General features: G+C 43.2%; 1 protein-coding gene across 1 annotated transcript in view; it reads left to right on the forward strand.

Moving 5' to 3' along the window:
- CTNNBL1 (catenin beta like 1) overlaps positions 1 to 19,147 on the forward strand; it is a 179,065-nt gene that overhangs the window by 139,317 nt on the left and 20,601 nt on the right. The window contains exons 12-13 of the mRNA XM_017859113.1: positions 7,274 to 7,371; positions 9,483 to 9,563. Coding sequence (XP_017714602.1) covers positions 7,274 to 7,371; positions 9,483 to 9,563 — 179 coding nt within the window. The remainder of the gene's footprint in view (positions 1 to 7,273; positions 7,372 to 9,482; positions 9,564 to 19,147) is intronic.

Below are 19,147 nucleotides of genomic sequence, written 5' to 3' on the forward strand. Positions count from 1 at the left end.
CAGAAATGGTGCACACCATTTTGGCTGGTTGGAGTGACTGCCACAGTCTGTGCTGTTCTGGAAAGACACCTGATTTGGGTGTACTAGATCAAGAGTTCTTAACTAAGCCATCACTAAGAGATGTGACTGCTCTGAAACTCCATGGAAAATGTTACATTTGTGTATGTGTTTTAGGAGGGATACGCATGCTTCCATGTTTATCAGTCTCGCAAATGTCTGTCATGATTTGGAGGGAAAAAAATGCAGATCTAGATTCCAGTGGCCCACAGAGGTACTTTGGACCTGAGGCAAATCACATTCCTTCTCAGGGCTATTGTTTCCATACTCAGAACCCCAGAATCAGGTCAGAGATTTCTAACCCCCCTTCCAGCTCTGAAAATCATAAAACTCGAACTGCCCCCTGGAAAATCAAACTTTTAGCCCTCTCACATAGAAACAGCCATCTAACCCTTTGTTAATCACCCATGAGAAGCCCTGAAGAGAGCTGAGCTGGGGGAAGGGTAGGCTAGAGCCTCCCTCCAGGCGGTTTCAGTAATTAGTGTCTGTCTGAGGCAGCCAGTTGTCTGACTGTTGAGCAGGGAGCCCAGCAGGCAGGGACTCTCACTGGCACAATTTCAATCCTGGCTCTCTAACGCTCCACCTAGATGCTAGGCTGCCTACCTCCCTCCCTAGGGATTTGAAAATGTAGATTTGCCTAGCCTTCCCCTTGGTGGAGCCGTGTTGCTTCCTTGTGTGTGTGTGTGTGTGTGTGTGTGTGTGTGTGTGTACACACGTGTGTGTTTTCTGCACTTCCTGGGCCCTCCTTTAGAGGCTGTTCTCTGCAGTGGGAACTACCACATCCACCCCGTCTGCATTGACAGCTCCATAACCATCCTTCACCTCCATTTTATCCTGTCGAAATGACAGAGCAGCTGAGCAGTGTTGGCCAGCAGATAAACCTGTTATCTCCCCTGCTCCCTGTGCCAGCAGCTCTCCGCATCTCCTTGGTGCATGAAAAATTGACACCACCTTGGGCTGAAATCTGTTCTTAGGGAAGCTATATTTATTAGTAGCTAATGAAACTTGGTGTGTGTATATATGTGTAAACTTGGGATGGCTGAAGTGTTTCCCTGTCTGGCAGGCAGCAGTAGCCTATGGCATGCCTCAGCATCCAGATAGAGAGGTGGAAGGCCATAGGCATCAATTGGCCTTAAATACCAAACAAATAGGTAAATGTCATTTATTCTTAGTATACCATTGCAATTGATCATGGTATATCTTGCTCCAGACTGGGGTGAGCCGTGGAAATGCATGCAAGTGTCATCTGCTGCCAAAGAAGATGGTTATTCTATTTCTTACATTTTTCTCTTTGAAAATTACAGCTCCTGATACCCTCTCTGCACCACCAGCACCCAGCCCTCCCTCCCCCATCTTGTTGAGGTATATAAAGAACATTCTCTTGCAACTCTTTCTCATCCATCTTAATCAGCAAGATTAAAAGAGAAAATTATTGAGAAGTTCTGGTTCAGTATTTTTGTGGAACTGCCTGAAACCCAAAGTCTCTTCTTTATTTAGACTGTGGTGGAAATTGCTTCTGCAAAGACTAATTCTGTAAAATAGAGAAAGATGGTTGTTATTCATGTCTTACTCCATATGGCCTTTTACTTCATTTTATTCTTGTTAAAACTGTTAATTTTTTAAATCCACATTTATATAGTGCCTGTCTTTTGGGCACAGTGAGCCCAAATATGAGGCATATTTTCAGGCTTTGCATGGTCTCATTTACCTTCCTTCTTTAATAACATTGATGATTGCCTTTTATATGTGGGAAACATAACATGGTAGGAAAAGCTTACAGTTTGGAATCAGGCGACTTAGATTCAGATCTAAGATCCAGCCACCTACTCAAGCACATGACCTTAAGTCAGTTAATCTCGCTGAGCCTTGGGTTCCACATTTATAAAATGGAGATGTGGATGGTACCTTTTCCACAGCTTAGTTGTGAGGATTCAGTGAAAAAATTGTGTACAGACTCAAGCCTACTGGCATAGATAAACAATAAAAATGATGACAGTTATTATTATACCCTACTTATGTTCAAATAGGAATTTGAAGGAGCTTTCAGCAAAACAATATGGTGGCACTAAATCTTAGCTTTGAATAAGAATTTGTCAAAACACAAATGTTAAATTAGGGAACCTATTTGCAACATATATGGAAAAGGGTAATATCCTTAATTTATAAAGAGTTCATAGAAATCAAAATTGAAGAAAGGATAAGGCCAGGCAGTTCAAGAAAAAGCAATACAAGTGGCCAATAAACATAGTGTGATGGTGAATTTTGTGTTAAGTTCACTGGGCTGTGGGATACCCAAATCACTGGCAAGACATTACTCCTTTGGGCTTGGGTTGGTACTACTCCATTGGCTTTCCTGGGCCTTCAGCCTGCAGATGACAGATCACGGGCCTTCTCAGCCTCCGTAATTGCACAAGCCCATCCCTCATAATCAATCTTTTTCTGTGTATTTTTATATTTCCTATTCTGTTTCTCTGGAGAACCCTAATACGCATAGGAAAAGATGTTTAACCTCATTCGTAACAAGAACAAAAACATGCTAATCAAAAGAAGATCTCATTTTTCACCTTGTGGGTTGTCACAATTACTAAGTTGGATGATATGCAATCTGAGTGAGGATATGGGAAGACAGATGCTCATATATTTACTAATAGTGGGTATGTCATTGATACAACCGTTTTGGAAGACAATTTGTCAGTGTCTTTCAACATTTCATATGTAAATTTCTTTCGATGCCCTAATTCCACTACCAGGAATATGCTTTCAGAATATTTGTGCAAAAGTAAGCCAAAATATGTGGACTTGTATAGTCACTGCAGCATTGCTTCTAACAGCAAGAATAAAATAACACAAAACTGGAAACTACCTAAAATACCCAGGAATGGGCGCTAGTTAAAATTGTGATAAAGAAGCTCCGTGGAATTCTAGATAGCCATTTTAAAAATAAAGTGTGTGTGCCGATATGGAAAGATATATTAGGGAATATTTTTATATATGAAACGCAGACTTCTCCCCTGAAAATGTACACAAGGTACTTTGTAATTTTCTTGGGAGAGAAGAATGGGTTCGTGGAAGGAATATGGGAAAAGAAATAGTATAGATGGTCAGTAAATATCAAGTACACATTGTACCTTTTCATGTGTTTGATTTTTACCTCATACATCCATTGCTTTTATTTTAAACTCCATTGGTAGAGGGTGAAGGGAATCAGTAACAACAAAAGAATAAAAGAAATTGCTTTCTGTGGTTGAGTCTAAATTCATCTTTGAGCTTCCTAATAGCCCAGGCAAAGAAGGAACGTTGATAAGGAAATATAAAAAATGTATCAGGAAAGAGAAATATTTTCTTGATCTTGATCTCTGAAAGGACTGTGGCTGCTGAGGAGACTGGTGTAAACTCAGATCCAATGCTGTCTCTCCCCAGCTTAAAATTAACTGGTAGGCCCTTGCCCCTGTTCTCCATAGTCAACCTTTGCCTTCCTCACTGGCCTCCCCTCTGCCACATGGACATGGCACTCCATTCAAACTGATTCAAACTGATCTTTGCATATATTCTGCCTGGAATGTTCTCTCCTTTTTTCTGTCTTGTTGCCTATGGCTCTTCCTTGTCTTTTAAGATTTTCAGTTGTTGGTTATGTCCCGTGGGAATCCTTGGAAGTCAGTTGTGCCTCCTCTATGTTGCCCACATCCTGTTTGCCTCCCTCAGTAATGGAACTTGTAACAGTGCTGTAATTGTTTTGTTTTCTTCACCAAATGAAGAGCTCCTTCAGGTTAGGGAGTCTGTGTTGTTTGTTTTTGGCCCTGAACACTCAGCACTTGCTAGGCACAAAGGTAAACTGGTCAGTGAATGAGGGAGTGAGTAATCCGAAGTTTGAGTTCTACCTCTTCCACCAGTTAGCTGTGTGGACAAGTCACTTCTCTCTGGGCCTCAGTTTTTCCATCATACAATGAGAAATTTGGCTCAAATAATCGATGAGAGCTTTGGCTCTGATTTTTTTTTTTTCTTCCTCTGTGGTTGTCAGATTGTCATGTATATAATACCAGGATGTTGTCACCAGCTGTCATACTAAATAATTCCAAAGTTTCAGAATTGATCTTGTTAGAATTCACTGCATTTGTTATGGCCTGTCCCATATCTGTTCACCAGCTGAAGAAATCACAGCTACTTCCAACTTGGTTGGCACAAGGTTACAGAGTTGATCCTGTCCCTCATTCTTCCCGCCCCTAACCTTCTCTCCTTGGCATACACAAAGGTCAGAGCACTTTCCCTGAAGTGTGTCTTCACAGACGTTCCTTTCTTACCCTACTTTCTCACCCTGAGCTGAGCTCTGTTAGCTCACTGTCCTTACCTTGGGTTCATGGGGTTTTTTGCCTTCCTGTGGAGGCAGGGCCCGTTCTCTCCACTACTTTCTCCCCTCACCCCACCCCAGTGAGTGACTACGGCAGATGGAGGTTCCACCAGCTCAATCCCAGCTTTACATAAAAGTTGAGAGGAAGATACCGGGGGAGCCTGGGGTCTTGAGAAGGTATATAGTACCTCTGTCCACAGCATATTTTAAGAAAAATGTTATATTTTCAATACCTAAAAAAATGGATTCTACCAATTAGAAATATGCTAATTGAAATTGATGGCACCCTCAGAAAAAGCCATTTACCTACTCCCACGTACAAAAACTCTTTAAGGACCATTTTGTAACTGACAGTTTGAAAGCATATTAGCAATGCAAAGGTAGTATTGCTCTGAATTGGGGATAGGCATTATATATAGAAGTGCAAAAGGTATTTGAAGGCATTTGAAACATATCCAGAATTCAGAAGTGGCCTGTTTGCCCCCACGCCCACCTCCACCACTGAAAACTTTTTTGTTGATAACCTGCTTTCTTCCCATTCATTCAGCAAGTATTCGCAAAACACCTACCATGTGCCAGACATTGTTTTAGAACCAGGGATATGGCAATGAACAGAGCAGACTTAAAATATCTGCTTGCAGAGAATTTGTATTCTAATTGAAGGGAGATGGTGAACAAAATAAATAAATAAATAAATGATAGAGTATTTTAGAAAGTAACACATGACGAACAGAAAAACAAAGCAGGTAAGACTTGAGAATAGCCATGTAAGGCATTGCATTTTTCAATAGGGTGGTCAAAGGGAAGCCTTGCTGAGGGGATGAAGGTGGAGTAAAACCAGATTTAAAGAGTAAACCATGCAGATAATCTGCCGAGGAACATTTCAGGCAGAGGAAACAGCAAGTGCAGAAGCCCCGAGGCAGGAACAGCCTGACGTTAGAAGCAACATTTAGTCTGTGTTGGGGAGTCACTGGAGTGTTTTAAACAGACCTGACTTTAGGTGTTAACCTAAGGAATCGTGCTGGCTGCTCAATGGAGATTAGGCCAAAGCAGACAAGGGTGGAAGCAGACGGACTCACTAGTAGGCTATTGACTATTCCAAGCAAGAAATGATGGTGATGTGGACGAGGGTAGTGTAGTAGTAGTGGTGGTAGTAGTCAGAAGAGGTGAGATACTGGATATGATTTGAAGGTAAAGCTGATGAGGTTTCTCGTGGGGCATGTGAAAAAGAAGAGAAACAAGGGCATTTTCACTGGTTTTGGCTGGAGAAACTGGAGATTCTGGTTGCCATTAGTTAGATGGAAACAACTATGGGAAACAGGTTTAGGGAGGAAGATCAGGAGCTTATTTTTGGACACGTTAAGTTTAAAAGAACCAGCCAGGCACAGTGGCTCACACCTGTAATCACAGCACTTTGGAAGGTGAAGACAGGTGCATTGCTTAAGGCCAGGAATTCAGCACCAGCCTGGGTAACATGGCTAAACCCCATCTCTGCAGAAATTACAACATTAGTCAGGCATGGTGTTGTGTGCCTGTAGTCCCAGCTACTCAGGAGGCTGAGGCAGGAGGATTGATTGAGCCTTGGAGGTCGAGGCTGCAGTGAACCCTGATTGTGCCACTGCCTGGGTGACAGTATGAGACCCTGTCTCAAAATAAAAGTTAAGGAAAAAAGGTTGATAGGATGTTAGGCAGCCAAGTGGAGAGGGCAGATAGACAGTTGAATGTATCAGTCAGCATTCAGAGGACAGGACTGACCTATAGGTTCACATTTGTGAGTCGTCAGCATATAAGTGGTTTTCAAAGCCATAGGACAAGATGAGATCACCAGGGATGTGTATATAGATAGAAAATAGAAATCTTAAGGACTGAATAACTCCAACATTAAGAAATTAGGGAAATGGGGGGGTGGGGAATGCTTATTAAGTGAAGAAAAACACACTGGCACAAAATTATATCCGTGCTATAATCAGAGAAGTAAGAATGCTTCCTTGTGACCTCAGTAGTCAGGTGACATTCTTGGGAACCCAAGGTAACTTTGGCATAGGAAGATGCTCCTCAGTTTTCAAATAAACTGTTTGTTGTTCACACTGTGAGCATTTTATTTCAAAATAAACTTTGTTCTGCCATTTCTCCACGAGTAGACTTTTGTCACCTCCTTTTCAAGGTCATTATTCTTGATTTTTTGAAAGTTCTTTTTAAAGAAAAGAATCTCTTTACACCTGAAGCCTGTAATATACCCTTCAATTACCCTCTTCTTCCAAGAGTAGAAGAATAGTATTTCATAATAGAAGCTGCTAGGTTGTTGAACTCAGAAAGCCCTGTTAACTGTTTTGAAGTGCTTACAGTCCAGCCACCTTTAAACTTGAAGCAGGGGTGTTAGCTGCCCCAGAATGCAAGTGATAGCACTGGGTCCCTGTCATATTTCATATTTAATTCCAGGCTGTTTACTTGGGAAAGTTATAAGGTAATTTGAGAATTTGATAGAACATGTCTCATCCATTATTTGTTCATGTCATGGCTGGTGTTCATATTCTATTCACAGGTTATTTCTGTAAAGGCAGGATTAGTTTGAGATTCTGTTGTGGACAATAAAAATCAATTAATTCCAGACGGAAAAGGAATTCTAACTTAGTTTTGATTTACTTGCTCAAGTTGTCCTTGAGGATATCATCCCTTTTGAATATGTTTTTTGTGCAGTGTGAAGATCGGTTCGGTTTTTTAGTGACACAATTTAGGTTCTTGTCTTATTAATCAATAGCAGCAGTCAGAGAGGCCTACTTATTCCCCCCTTGATAGAACCAGACGAGGTGAAGAGAGGTAATAATTACTGCTCTGATCTCAGCATGTTCTCTTTTCTCTTTCCCAACCCAGAGCATGTCTGTTCGATCCTGGCTTCCCTTCTGCGGAACCTGAGAGGGCAGCAGCGAACCCGGCTTCTGAATAAATTCACTGAAAATGACAGCGAGAAGGTGGGTGACTGTTGGACTGTAAAGATGGGACCAGGACTGATAGAAAGGCTCTTTACCTGATGTGGTCTGACAGATACTGGGTTGAGTGGTCCTACCCTAAAATTCTCTTTTCTAGCATCTGGGCCCTGTTGTTTTGCATGTCAAAGGCTTTTCTGGTCATTCTGCTTTTCATCTCCAAATGCATTCTCCTGGGAATAGTTAACACCTGAGGATGATACCACTAGTACTTGAGGGGGATTTTTAGACCCAAAGAGCATGGATTAGACTCGGATTTTTGTTGAGGGGTGTTGCACAGCATAGCAAAGTGATTAAGAGCATTGGCTTTGGATACAGACTTGAGATTTGAACCTGTTTTTGCCACTTTTGAGATGTGTACCACTCTGAACCTTAGTTTCCCCAGCTTCAACATGGAGACATCAATACTCATCTTGAAGGGTCAATGGGAGGTGAATTACATAAGGTCTTACTAAGGTGGTGGTAATAAAATGAAGATAATGATAAGGAAATGGTAGAGCCTTCCCTAAATGGGCTATGGAAGCTGGGACCGCAATTACATGAGATTAGATGGATCAGGCTATGGAAGCTGGGAACACAGTGACATGAGATTAGATGGATCAGGCTATGGAAGCTGGGAACCAATTACATGGATTAGACTGGGATCGGGCTATGGAAGCTGGGAACGCAATTACATAGAGGTTAGATGGGAATCGGGCTATGGAAGCTGGGAATGCAATTACATGAGATTAGATGGATATTTTATATCTTTATCTAGTATGCCAGACGATAGGATTTTTAACAGTAATAAGAGCTACCATTTATTGAGTGACTACTGTGGATTGGATAATAGAGCAGATGGCTTTCATCGTTGCATATATTCTCACAACACTGTGGTTTATTGATCCTTGTATAGTTATTATTTGCATTGACAGGCAAGGCAGTTGAAGCTTAGAGACATTATGTAACTTACCCAAGAAAGGTTTAAGACTGTCTCTTTGAGCTACCTCTGACCGTTTTTTCTACCCTCACCAGGAGTATAGCATGATGAAGAGGCCTTCAAGTTAGGACACGGAGCATCTTAGTAGTCACGTCACCCTGGTGACATCATTTAACATCTGTGCTTCAGTTTCCTCATCTTTAAAATGGGGTTTGCTACCTATCTTCCCTGCACACCTTGTCAGGTGTTTTTTAAGGTTTAAGGAAATAATGGTCATGAAAATACTTTATAAGCTGAAACATTAAGGTCTTAGGGTCATCAGTGTTGGCCAAAGAAGGTGTGACCACAGTCTTCTCAGACTATATGACGGCATGTTGATGGAACATCTCCTATTAACCAACCAGTATCAGCTCCTGGGTAAATGAATGCCAGAGTTGCCAAGGGCTGTGATGGTGCCAACCTGATAAAAAGATAAGTCAGGAGTCTGGGCTGGCTTCACAGTGTTTCTTCAGTCATTTTGGAGTCTTGGGGGAAAAAACAAAACTTTTTCAAACCCACTGAGTGTTCCTCAAGCCGTGTTTGAAGCATGACTTTGCTCAACTTAAAACTGATTTTTAAGTTACTGCCAGGCAAATTTTGTCAGGGCCTTTTTTACAGTTGCTGAAGGAGGTTTTCTTGCTCTGTCTTCTGACTCAAAAGCAACTAAAAAAATTTGACTCAGGCATTTTTTAAAAAAGATCAGCTCTGGGGCAGAATCTGAACATGAAAGGTTTCAGTTTAAAAAAGAAATTTCTGTAAAGTTGTAAGTGAATATCAAGTGTGTAACTTCAAGCTCCATCTTTTGGCAAGAAGGGACTTGAATTTTTATTTATTTATTTGTTTTTAACAACGTGCATTCCTGGGAGTTCTAGAAGGGCTGAGAATGCGTAGCCTCCTTTCAGGAGTGGGCTGGTTCAAACTGCATTCATCCTAAGTGTTTGCTTTGTTCTGCCCCAGCCCTTTGATCCATTCCTGATGTGTCCCTAAGCAAAGCTTCTCTCGTCTGTCCGCTGTAAGGAGTGCCGGAGCAGGCCTCCCTTTGTAAGGAGCGACAGTGAGATGAATAGGAGCGCCACTGTTCTCTTGCTGTGCGTTGTCTTTCCTTCTCACTCAGGCCTGTGAAATCTCTCTCTTTCAGGTTGACAGACTAATGGAGTTGCATTTTAAATATCTGGGTGCAATGCAGGTGGCGGACAAGAAGATTGAAGGGGAAAAACACGTACGTATCCCTGTCTTTCTTTTTACCAGCTATTGACTTGCCCTCCATTTGGTTCCCTTCTGTTGCTCCTATCTCCCCACAGGATAGGTAAGGGCAGCAGTGCCATCTAACATGTTGTAAAAGTAGAGCAGATGATGGTCTGCCAAGTGGTTATGACTGTCCTTCTGACAACAGTGACAGCCTTTCAGGAAGAAGTATGTGTAGTATCCATCCAGGTCTGACCTGGGAGTCTGGATGGACAGCACAGGCACCCTTGACAAGAGCTTCTCTTCGAAAATCTGGCCAAAGTACAGGGCTCTGACCTGGTACCATGTTGGCAGAGCATGTCTTAGTACTCACACTTGCTGGCTTCTGAAATCCTGAGGGAGGCATGCTGAGGAAGGGTGATCACAGGGTAGAGAAGCTGGAAGGAAACTGAATGGTCCTGGAACCCAGTGACCCCATTTACAGACAGAAAGCTGGAGACCTAGAGAACGGAAGCTCAGACGCATTGCAGCCAAGCCAAACCGCAGGTTCTGAAGGGCTGACTCTTGTTTTCTCATGTTGATGGCTGCTGAGAGAAGAAACACCTTCTGGACGTTTTTTCTTGAGGGGCTCTGCTTACTATGGTGTTGCCCCACCCTCTGTGTTTTTTACTTCCTTCCATTTTGTTCTCCGCCATCTCTGGCCACTGTAGCTTTCCATCTGTGTTCCTTAATCAGGGTAAGTTTTCCTGTCACTGTTTAATGTCCGATTCATATTGGCTCCCCTACAAGATACTTCTCAAGTCTTCAGTCACATTATAAAATGACGCCTGGCTTACTTTTTTCCAAGTCTACAGGAGACCTCATTTTCCTTGTGATCTTGTTTTGCTCCATCACTCCATCCTTCTTTTCAGTCTTGTCTTAAAGATACACTTGAGGCTTTTGAACTTCACTGGTGGAAGGACTAATTTTAGAATAGCCCTCCCCTCCCCTGTGTTGGGATCATCCAGCTAAGGCTTTCATGTGCATTGAGAATTACACCAGCATTTTCCCTCAGGGCATGCCTCAGGCCAGAGTGAGAGACTAGGGCTGGGGAGATGTGGGGAGACAGTGACCTTGTTATCTGTGTCCTGTTTCTCTTTGCCACTTCTTATCCACCTCTCCCCTTTCATAAAATGTACCTTCATTCATGAACACCAGCAGATAGGTAGCTGTGCTTTTCATTCTTGTGATTTCTCTATGATCACTAAACTTAGTAAGTCCTCAGAAGTTTGTGGATTGATTGAATTGATTAACTGGGGCTTTCTTCTTTTATACAGTGATACTACTGCAAGATAAAAGGCAAAGACTCTAAATTCTGAGGCTGGACTTTAGAGACTAGCATGTTCCACCACAATTCTTTCATTCCAATTCACCCCAACCCCTTTGTTCTTTAATTAAACTTTCCGTTTCCAGCTTTTCTTCCCTGTACAGTAACTTGGACATGAAGGACACTCAGTGGCTGTTAAATTGCGGGAGTAATGTACCCCTTCTCTTTATCTGAATGATAATTAGAAACAACTTGAAATTCCCTGGACTTTTGTAAAGAAACAGCCATTAGACAGTTAGAACTCCAGCCCTGACGGAATCCCTGATGTTATCTGCTAGGGAGGTTTTGAGGGATGGCAAAAGGAAGACCTGGGAGTCAGGGGACCTAGGATTTAAGAGCAAGCACCACCTTTAAATCACTGCCAGCTATGGCTTGTCATTCTGCCTCATGTAGCCTCAGTTTCTGGGCTATAACCTGATACTGGGCAAGGTGATCCAACACCTCAAGCTTCCTGTTTTCCCTCATTCCCTCAGGTTAAGTTAAACACCCTTTGGTAACTGCCATTTTTGGACAGTGGAATGGATTAAAAGCACAGTGATAGGTTGGTCAGTGACTGACTGGTCTTCTAGATAGAGGTGCAGTCTAGTAGAAAATGTAATCTTGCCACTTCTAGCTCTGAGGTCTTGGACAATCGAGGTGACCTTCCTAAGCTTTGTTTTCTCATCTGTAAAATTAGAATAAAAACACCTCCCTTTTGGGCCAGATGCGGTGGTTCACACCTGAACTTTGGGAGGCCAGACAGCCTACCTTTTTAGAGTAGGCCTAAAACTTTGGAAGGCCAAGGTGGACAGATCACTTGAGGTCAGAAATTTGAGACCAGCCTGGTCGACAAAGCAAAACCCCATCTCTTCTAAAAATACAAAAATTAGCTGGGCATGATGGCACACACCTGTAATCCCAGCTACCCGGGAGCCTGAGGCCCGAGAGTCACTTGAGCCTTAGAGGTGAGGGTTGGAGCAAGCCAAGATTGTGCTACTGCACTCCAGTCTGGGTGACAGAGCAAGAACCTGTCTCAAAAAATAAAAACAAAACACCTCCCATTAAAGGTTATTATGAAGACTAAGCATAAAGTATAGAAAGTACTTCGCTCAGTAAGTAGAAGCTGCCGCCGCTGCTGCTGCTACTAGAATTTCCTAGCTTCCTTTGGAATTCTTGTGTAACTTTTTAGTAAGGCAGGCAGTCCTTTTCCTGAGAGCATCCTCCTTGCCAGGAGTCGCCTAGCAGAACAGAGTGTTGGCACCGTCAGATGCTTTGTTTGAGGTGCAGCTTAGACTTTTTTTGAGGGAGACCAGATAAGTGGCTGGGTGTCAGGGAGCAGCTTGCTCGTAGCTGTTAGGAAATTTGGCCTGCTTCCCAAAAGATTATCTATTATCAACATTGAAGAGGGTGTGAAATTGATTAGCACTGACGGAGAGTAATCGCTGCAGCCACTCTCCCAGCATTCACAGAGCTGCTGTGTGCCACGGGCACCGAGGCCCTGCCGTTCCCTGACAAACATCTGTCTCCTTGATGCCAAGGCTGTTTTGCTGGGCACTGGCAAACATTCCAAGGCCATTAGTGCTCAGCAGCCTCAGTGTTATGCAGAGAGCCAGGGTGGGTAGGGGTGAGGGATGAGTTTGTGAGCAGCGTTTGCTGCCAGCACTCAGGCGCCATCCTAGCAGATGAAGCCGCCTCACAGGTGTAAAGTGACTTAGAACAACATGACCTCTTTTTCACCTCTGCCTCATGCCGTGTTCTCTCTGAAGTCGCAGACAGTTTGTCTCCTCACCCCCATTAAATTTGAATGTCCTACACCAATTGGGAGCTCAGCAAATATTTGTTGACTTGAATTGAATGCTTATTTTTCGGGCATTTTGATGACATTGACTATCAGATCAGTAATGAATAATCTCTCACATACCTCACCAAGTCTGCAACCAAAAAACCTAAGATAACAGGCTCAAGTATTGGTATTTTTATTGTCTCAGCCATCACCTTCCCTGTGAACTTCAGACTTCTCTGGGCGCAGTGCAAGTGCCCATGGTTTGCAATTGACCAGGTCACTAGAGAGAATCTAGTCATTTGGCAAATGTTGATGAGGTGCCTGCAAGGGCAGGTACCGGCTGGGGGTGAGAAGTAAAAATGCCAAGAAAAGAATGGGCCTGGGGTGGTGCTACAGCCAAGGACTGGAGGATCCAGGGAGTAGGGAGAGGTCATCTAAGGCTGGAGTCACCCTAAACTCTAGGGGGGCTAGTTTTGTGGCTGAACATTCGTGCTGAACCTAAAAAGGTAGGGATGTCTAGGGCATTTCCAGTCTGGAGTGAAACAGCAAAGGAACAGCAGTGGGAAGCCAAGTGAAGGCGGAGAGGAGGGGTACCTTCCACGAGTGGAGGGTGTGAGAGGAAGAACACGGGCTTTATAGCCAGGCTTTTTCCTGGTTCTCCGACTGGGCAAACAATTGAACTGCCCTGTCCTTATTTTCTTTTTTTTTTTTTTTATTTTGAGACGGAGTCTCGCTCTGTCACCCAGGCTGGAGTGCTGTGGCCGGATCTCAGCTCACTGCAAGCTTCCGCCTCCTGGGTTCACACCATTCTCCTGTCTCAGCCTCCCGAGTAGCTGGGACTACAGGCGCCACCACCTCGCCCGGCTAGTTTTTTGTAGTTTTTAGTAGAGACGTTCCTTGGTGATGTTTGGTTTGTGCTTAAGGTGTATGTCCCAATTTGTGTACTTTGAGAAGTTATATATGTAGGGATATGATGTCAGTGAATGTATTATGCACAAAAGCTGCTTGCACAGGGCCTGGCACACAGAAGGTGGTCAGAAAACCTTTAGCTTTCTTTTCTCTACAGAGACTGTTTGCGTCCCCACTGCCCCGTCCCCACACCCATTGTCCTGATTCCCTGCTACAGAAGGTTTTGCATGACTTGACTCTTCCCTGCTTCTCCAACCCCTTCTCCTGCCACTAGGCCCCTCCTGCCACACAGCCTTTCTTTCCTTCTTTACATTTGCCACTCCCTTCTGCCCTGAACCTCCTCTCTCTGCTGTTCCTTCTGCTATCAGGTCTCAGTAAAATGTCACCTCCTCAGAGAGGCTTTCAGTGATTACCATATGTAAGAGAGCCCTCTCTCCCTAGCTGCTTCAGAACCTGTAATTATTTCATTTATTTGTTTACTCTCTATCTCTGGGACTCTAATCTCTCTTGTTCATCATTTTCTCAGGACATTGTGCCTGACATTCAGTAAATGAAAGACCACTGCTCATTAGGTGAAATTAGTATCTGTCTGTGAGTATTAAGGAAGATAGGGTGAGTCACCCTGGGCTTTCCACATTATTTCTTAACACTAAATTTTCACCCTGATTTGTTTTTTCTCTGTGATTAGACCTGTCACCAAAAATATTTAAGTACGGTTTTGTGGATTCTGTGGCATAACTGTAGCAATATTTAATAAGGAAAAATACTTCGAAGAATCAACAGGACTGAGAGATAATTGTATACACATTTAGTTCAAATCACGTATTACAATAATCTGTAACTAGCAAAGACTTCCATGTGCTGGGCAGTGGCCTTCTGCTTTTATCTTATATTCAAAGTCTCTGAGATTCCAGGGCCATAATGTCTCTGGACATACCCTAGTGGTTTCTGGTGAACTAGATTTGGCCTGGACTTTTCAAGGGCATGTAATTCTTAAGACCCATCTAGTGAGCAGCCGTTCTTGTGATCTGGAAATATCCAGGGTTCTTGTCTCAGCAGATTTCACCTGACTCCCCAAATGACTTGAAGCCCAGAAAATACTAAGATGCCTGTTGTTGGGAAGGCGTCCTGACTTCTTGTGGATTCCTTCCCGTTTCCACTGGCTAACTGTACAGAGCATGCCTGGCTTTTGACCATCAGAAGGAAGACATAATTATATAGGTACTAGCAGGGTTTTTTCTAAAAGAGGGAGGAGAGCCTTGGAGAGAGGTTTTCTCTTTTTTAGTTCCTGGGAAAATTATACTCAGCAGGTTTGTTCAATAAAGTGTTCTTACCACATACTTTACACCGTAATGACTTACAAATTGCATGCTAATTTTGTCACAGTTAAATCATTCCAGGCTTTACCTGAAAAGAAAAAGATGGACTCCTTATAATGAAACCGTATCCACAGGACTTGATGTCTTAAACAGACTGTCCTTTGCATTCGAAACTCATTTAAAGATTTATATGAAAGGGGATGAAGTGCAGGAGTGAATGTGTGGGGTACATGCGCCTAACACACTGGGTGAGATGGTAGACAGTGAAAGTGTGAGGCTGCCATCGATTTTTCTGCTAACTTGCTGGAAGATTCTGGGGCAAGCTTTGAAAAAGAATCCTGCTGAGAGTTCCTACCAGCTCCTCTCCCACTGCTAGCTTTTTTTTTTTTTTTTTTAGACAGGATCTCATTCTGTCACCCAGGCTGGAGTGCAGTGCAGTGTCATGGTGTGATCACAGCTCACTGCAGCCTCAAACTCCTGGGCTCAAGTAATCCTCCCACCCAAGCCTCCTGAGTAGCTGAGACCTCAGGTGCATGCCACCACGCCCGGCTATTGTTTGCATTTTTTTGTCTTTCTATGTTGCCCAGGGTGTTTACTTAAACTCCTGTGCTCAAGGAAACCTCATGTCTCAGCCTCCCAAAGTGCTGGAGTTAGACCTGAGCCACTGCGCCTAGCTTAGGCTCTTCTTTAAACCTGTGGTTCCCAAACTTTCTCAGTCCGTAGATTTGCCAAAAGACAGCTTACAGCCAGTAAAAGCTAGTGACAAGGGGGCTGGAGGCGGAGGACGTGGTGGTTTTACCTAATACCCAGTTTCGACCATTTGCTCATTCACCCTCTACTGCCTCCCTGCCTGCCCCCTTGCCAATCACAATCATCCTTCTTACTCTTGGAAGAGAAGTCAGAGGACCTGAATTCTTGTCTCACACCTCTGCCACTTACCTTGCAGTATGACCTTGGGCACTGTTTTGCCTTTCTGATCCTCTCTGTCCTCATTCAGTGGTGCTAATAGGCTCTCCCTCTACCAAGCTCATAGGCTTGTTGCAAGGTCTGCTGAGATCGGGGCTAGGTGCCAGGACCTCCTCAATCTCTGCAGACTCATGTAGCCAGCTGCCACCTGGACATCACCCACAGGCTCTTCTGACTTAGCAAGTCTAAAACCAGGCTTGTGGCCCTAACCCTATATAATCTCTTCCCCTACTCCCCATATTAGGGCAGTTTACCAGTTTGACCAGGTCAAAAACCTAGGCATCATCTGTTTACTCCTCTGTCTCCACCTCCCACCTCTCATAGTCTGGTCAGCTTACCTCTGATATCTCTGCAGCCTGTCCACTTTTCTTTCTCTTTACTACCAATACTTACATTCAGGCTACCATCATTTGTTTTCTTCCATTAGTGCAGCACCTGCCTAACTAACTAGTCTGCCTATTTGTAGGTTTGGGCCCTCCAGTTCATTTTCTACACAACAACCCAAGATTTTTCTAAAATGAAAATTCATGTATGCACTTCTCCACCCAAACACAATAAACAGTGGCCTTGCATCACCCTCAGGATGCAGTCTAACCTCCTGCACTGGCCTCATGGTGCCTCGCCCAGTTTGGCCCCTGCCAGCTGCTCTAGCTACATCCCTCACCCTCGTGATGTGCAAAAGCCATTCTGTACCACTCGCGCTTCCTGACCTTGTGCTTTCTCAAACCTTCTAGACATTGGCCCATTGCTCTGAACTCTGCCCAGAATACCTCGCTTTGCCATCTTTTCCACATCCATTTCATGAAGCTGGCTAATTTATTACTCTGTATCCTTCAGAGTTTTGGCAAACAAATTAGTCAATAAACATGTATTGAGTGTCTGTCATGTACTAAGCATTTTGCTTAGTGTTTCCCTGACAGTTTCTGCAGAAAGTCTTCACTGAGACCACCTGGAGCCCCTCCTGTATGCCCCAAGTGCACCCTTGCACTGCAGTCTTAGGCTGAAGATCAGGGGACTCTGGAGCCAGACTGTATAGACATAAATCCTGGCTCGGACTCCTACCAGCTGGGTGATTACAAGCAAGTTACTTAAACTCTCTGCTTCAGTTTCTTCATCAGTGAAAAGGATGAGAATAATAGTACCTATCATGTAGGATTGTGGGGAGGATTAAGTAAATATAGTATATGTAAATCACTTGGAATATTTCCTGGCACAGGGAAGTATGCCCTAAGTGGTAGCTATTATTACAAGTATTTTGGGCCTGAATGCTTATCTGTCTCTCCCTCTAAACTAACTCTAAGTCTTCACAAATAGGGACTAATCTTATTTACTTTCTCCGTTTCTCCAGTAGGGTTGTCATTTTCAGCCTTGTATTATTGTATCTGCTATCACAGAAGTACTGATTCTCTCAAGACCGGAGTATAAGTTGTCAAAATTCAAATGAGCAGTCTGGGTTTTTTTTTTTATTGGGGATGTAAATTTAGAAATTGACTGAATTTAAGTAAATTTAGAATTTGCATCACACTTGTGATGGCAACATCATGGTAATATGGAAGGATCATGAGTATGGCATCATACAAGCCCAAGATTAAATCCCAGCTTTGCCACACGTGATCTCTGTTCACTTGGGAAATGCCTTGCCCTGTGTGTGTGTGTGTTCATTTTCATGATAGCTTTATTATAGGGTCATTTTGAAGATTAATGAGATTGTTTGTAAAAGTCTGCCACATGCTTACGTGCTAAGACAGAACTAACATGTAGCCAGTCTCTTGTTTGTGGGCAAAGCTGTGGTCTGAGAGCCTTGGATTCTTACCAAAGCTGCCATCGGTTAGCTGTGCATTTTTGAAAGAATTTTCTTTTACTGATTCTCCAGCCTCAGTTTTCCAGCTAAAAGACTTGCAGTTTCTAGGATTCTTCTCTAATAGTCCGCCCTATTTTAGAAGCTTTTGGAAGAAGATTTGTTTTGCTGGTGTTGATGCTTCTCCCATCTCTAGTTATTTCCCTCTCCCATGGTTCAAGTTTCTCCCCTTGCTTTGGAAGAAAAAAGGCAATCAGCATTTTCTGAATGGTGAGGCATTTCCCACCCATGACTAGAGACCGAGTGGAGGCCTCAGGTTTCAGCTCTGAGTCATGTCCCATGTTATTAAAGCAAGAGAGGTTCGTATTGGCTTCATAGCAGCCTCTTTTATGACTGTCTCCTTTTATCAGCAAGGGGCAGCTCACTGCCTTTCAGGGGCAGATTAGAAATGACATCCTCATGCTTATTTGGAGGGCTTGCGACTTGACTGTTGAAAGAGATGGAGGCGTGTGGAAAGATGGTGATTTGGTAGTGCTCCTGAGGACAGATTAACATTTAAAGTGAGTATGTGGCTGGAAGAGGGGGAAACACACACACACACAACCCTGCAGAAATGGCACCTTGGTGCTGCACATACCACCTCCTTGTGTATCTTTGGAGATGAATCTGTTTATTTTAGCAGCCCCCAAACAGGCTTATGCTGCTGTGAATTGCAATCTGTTCTACTTAATGCGCCATTCACTGAATTACCATCTAAGTTTTTATTCTAACCCTCTCTTATGGAATGAACAAAACAAAACCTATCAGAGTATCTCTCTGTCTCTTTTTTTTTTTTTTTAGCTCTTTCAGATTGCATGTGGAATTTGCTGGTGTAGCTGTAGATTTTTTTGTTTTCCTTTTAAAAGTTTCTTCAATGTATGAGGAAATTATAGGCCAAGAAGCTAGGTGATCTTACATTTTAATGCTACTGGTTTGCATTAGTCACCAGATACGGCATAAAGAAAAATATCCCATCTATTTGTTTATATGCTAATACTGTGAAAAGTGCATAAAACAAAGCCTTTTTCCTTTTTCGAACTGTGAATTGAACACAGCCTTGGAGCCAAATTCGCATGGGTTTCTGTCCTGTGTCTGTTCTGTTTCCTGTTCCCTGTGAGCTTTGTGACCTTAGGAGAGATTCATCTCTTTAAGCCTCAATTTCCCATTTGAAAAGTAAAATAGTAATAGTTTTACCTCTTGGAATTCTTGCGAGGAAAATGAGAAATCCATGAAAGTGCTTTAGCACAGTGCCTGGCACTCAGTAAGGACTTGAGAAGTTTCCCTATTGTTAGGATTCGGTTTTTGCTGTCCATCTCTTGCCAGTGTGAAAGGACTCATAGAAAAGGCCTGGGACTATGGAATCACATTCCACTCAAGTCTCCAACTGAAACCCAATGGTAGTCATTTGGCATCTGTCTCATTTTTCCCATCTGTGAAATCTGAAAATGGTATTTGTTGT

This window comes from Rhinopithecus bieti, unplaced genomic scaffold (genome assembly GCF_001698545.2).
Source record: "Rhinopithecus bieti isolate Rb0 unplaced genomic scaffold, ASM169854v2 scaffold_38981, whole genome shotgun sequence".
Classification (NCBI taxonomy): domain Eukaryota; kingdom Metazoa; phylum Chordata; class Mammalia; order Primates; family Cercopithecidae; genus Rhinopithecus; species Rhinopithecus bieti.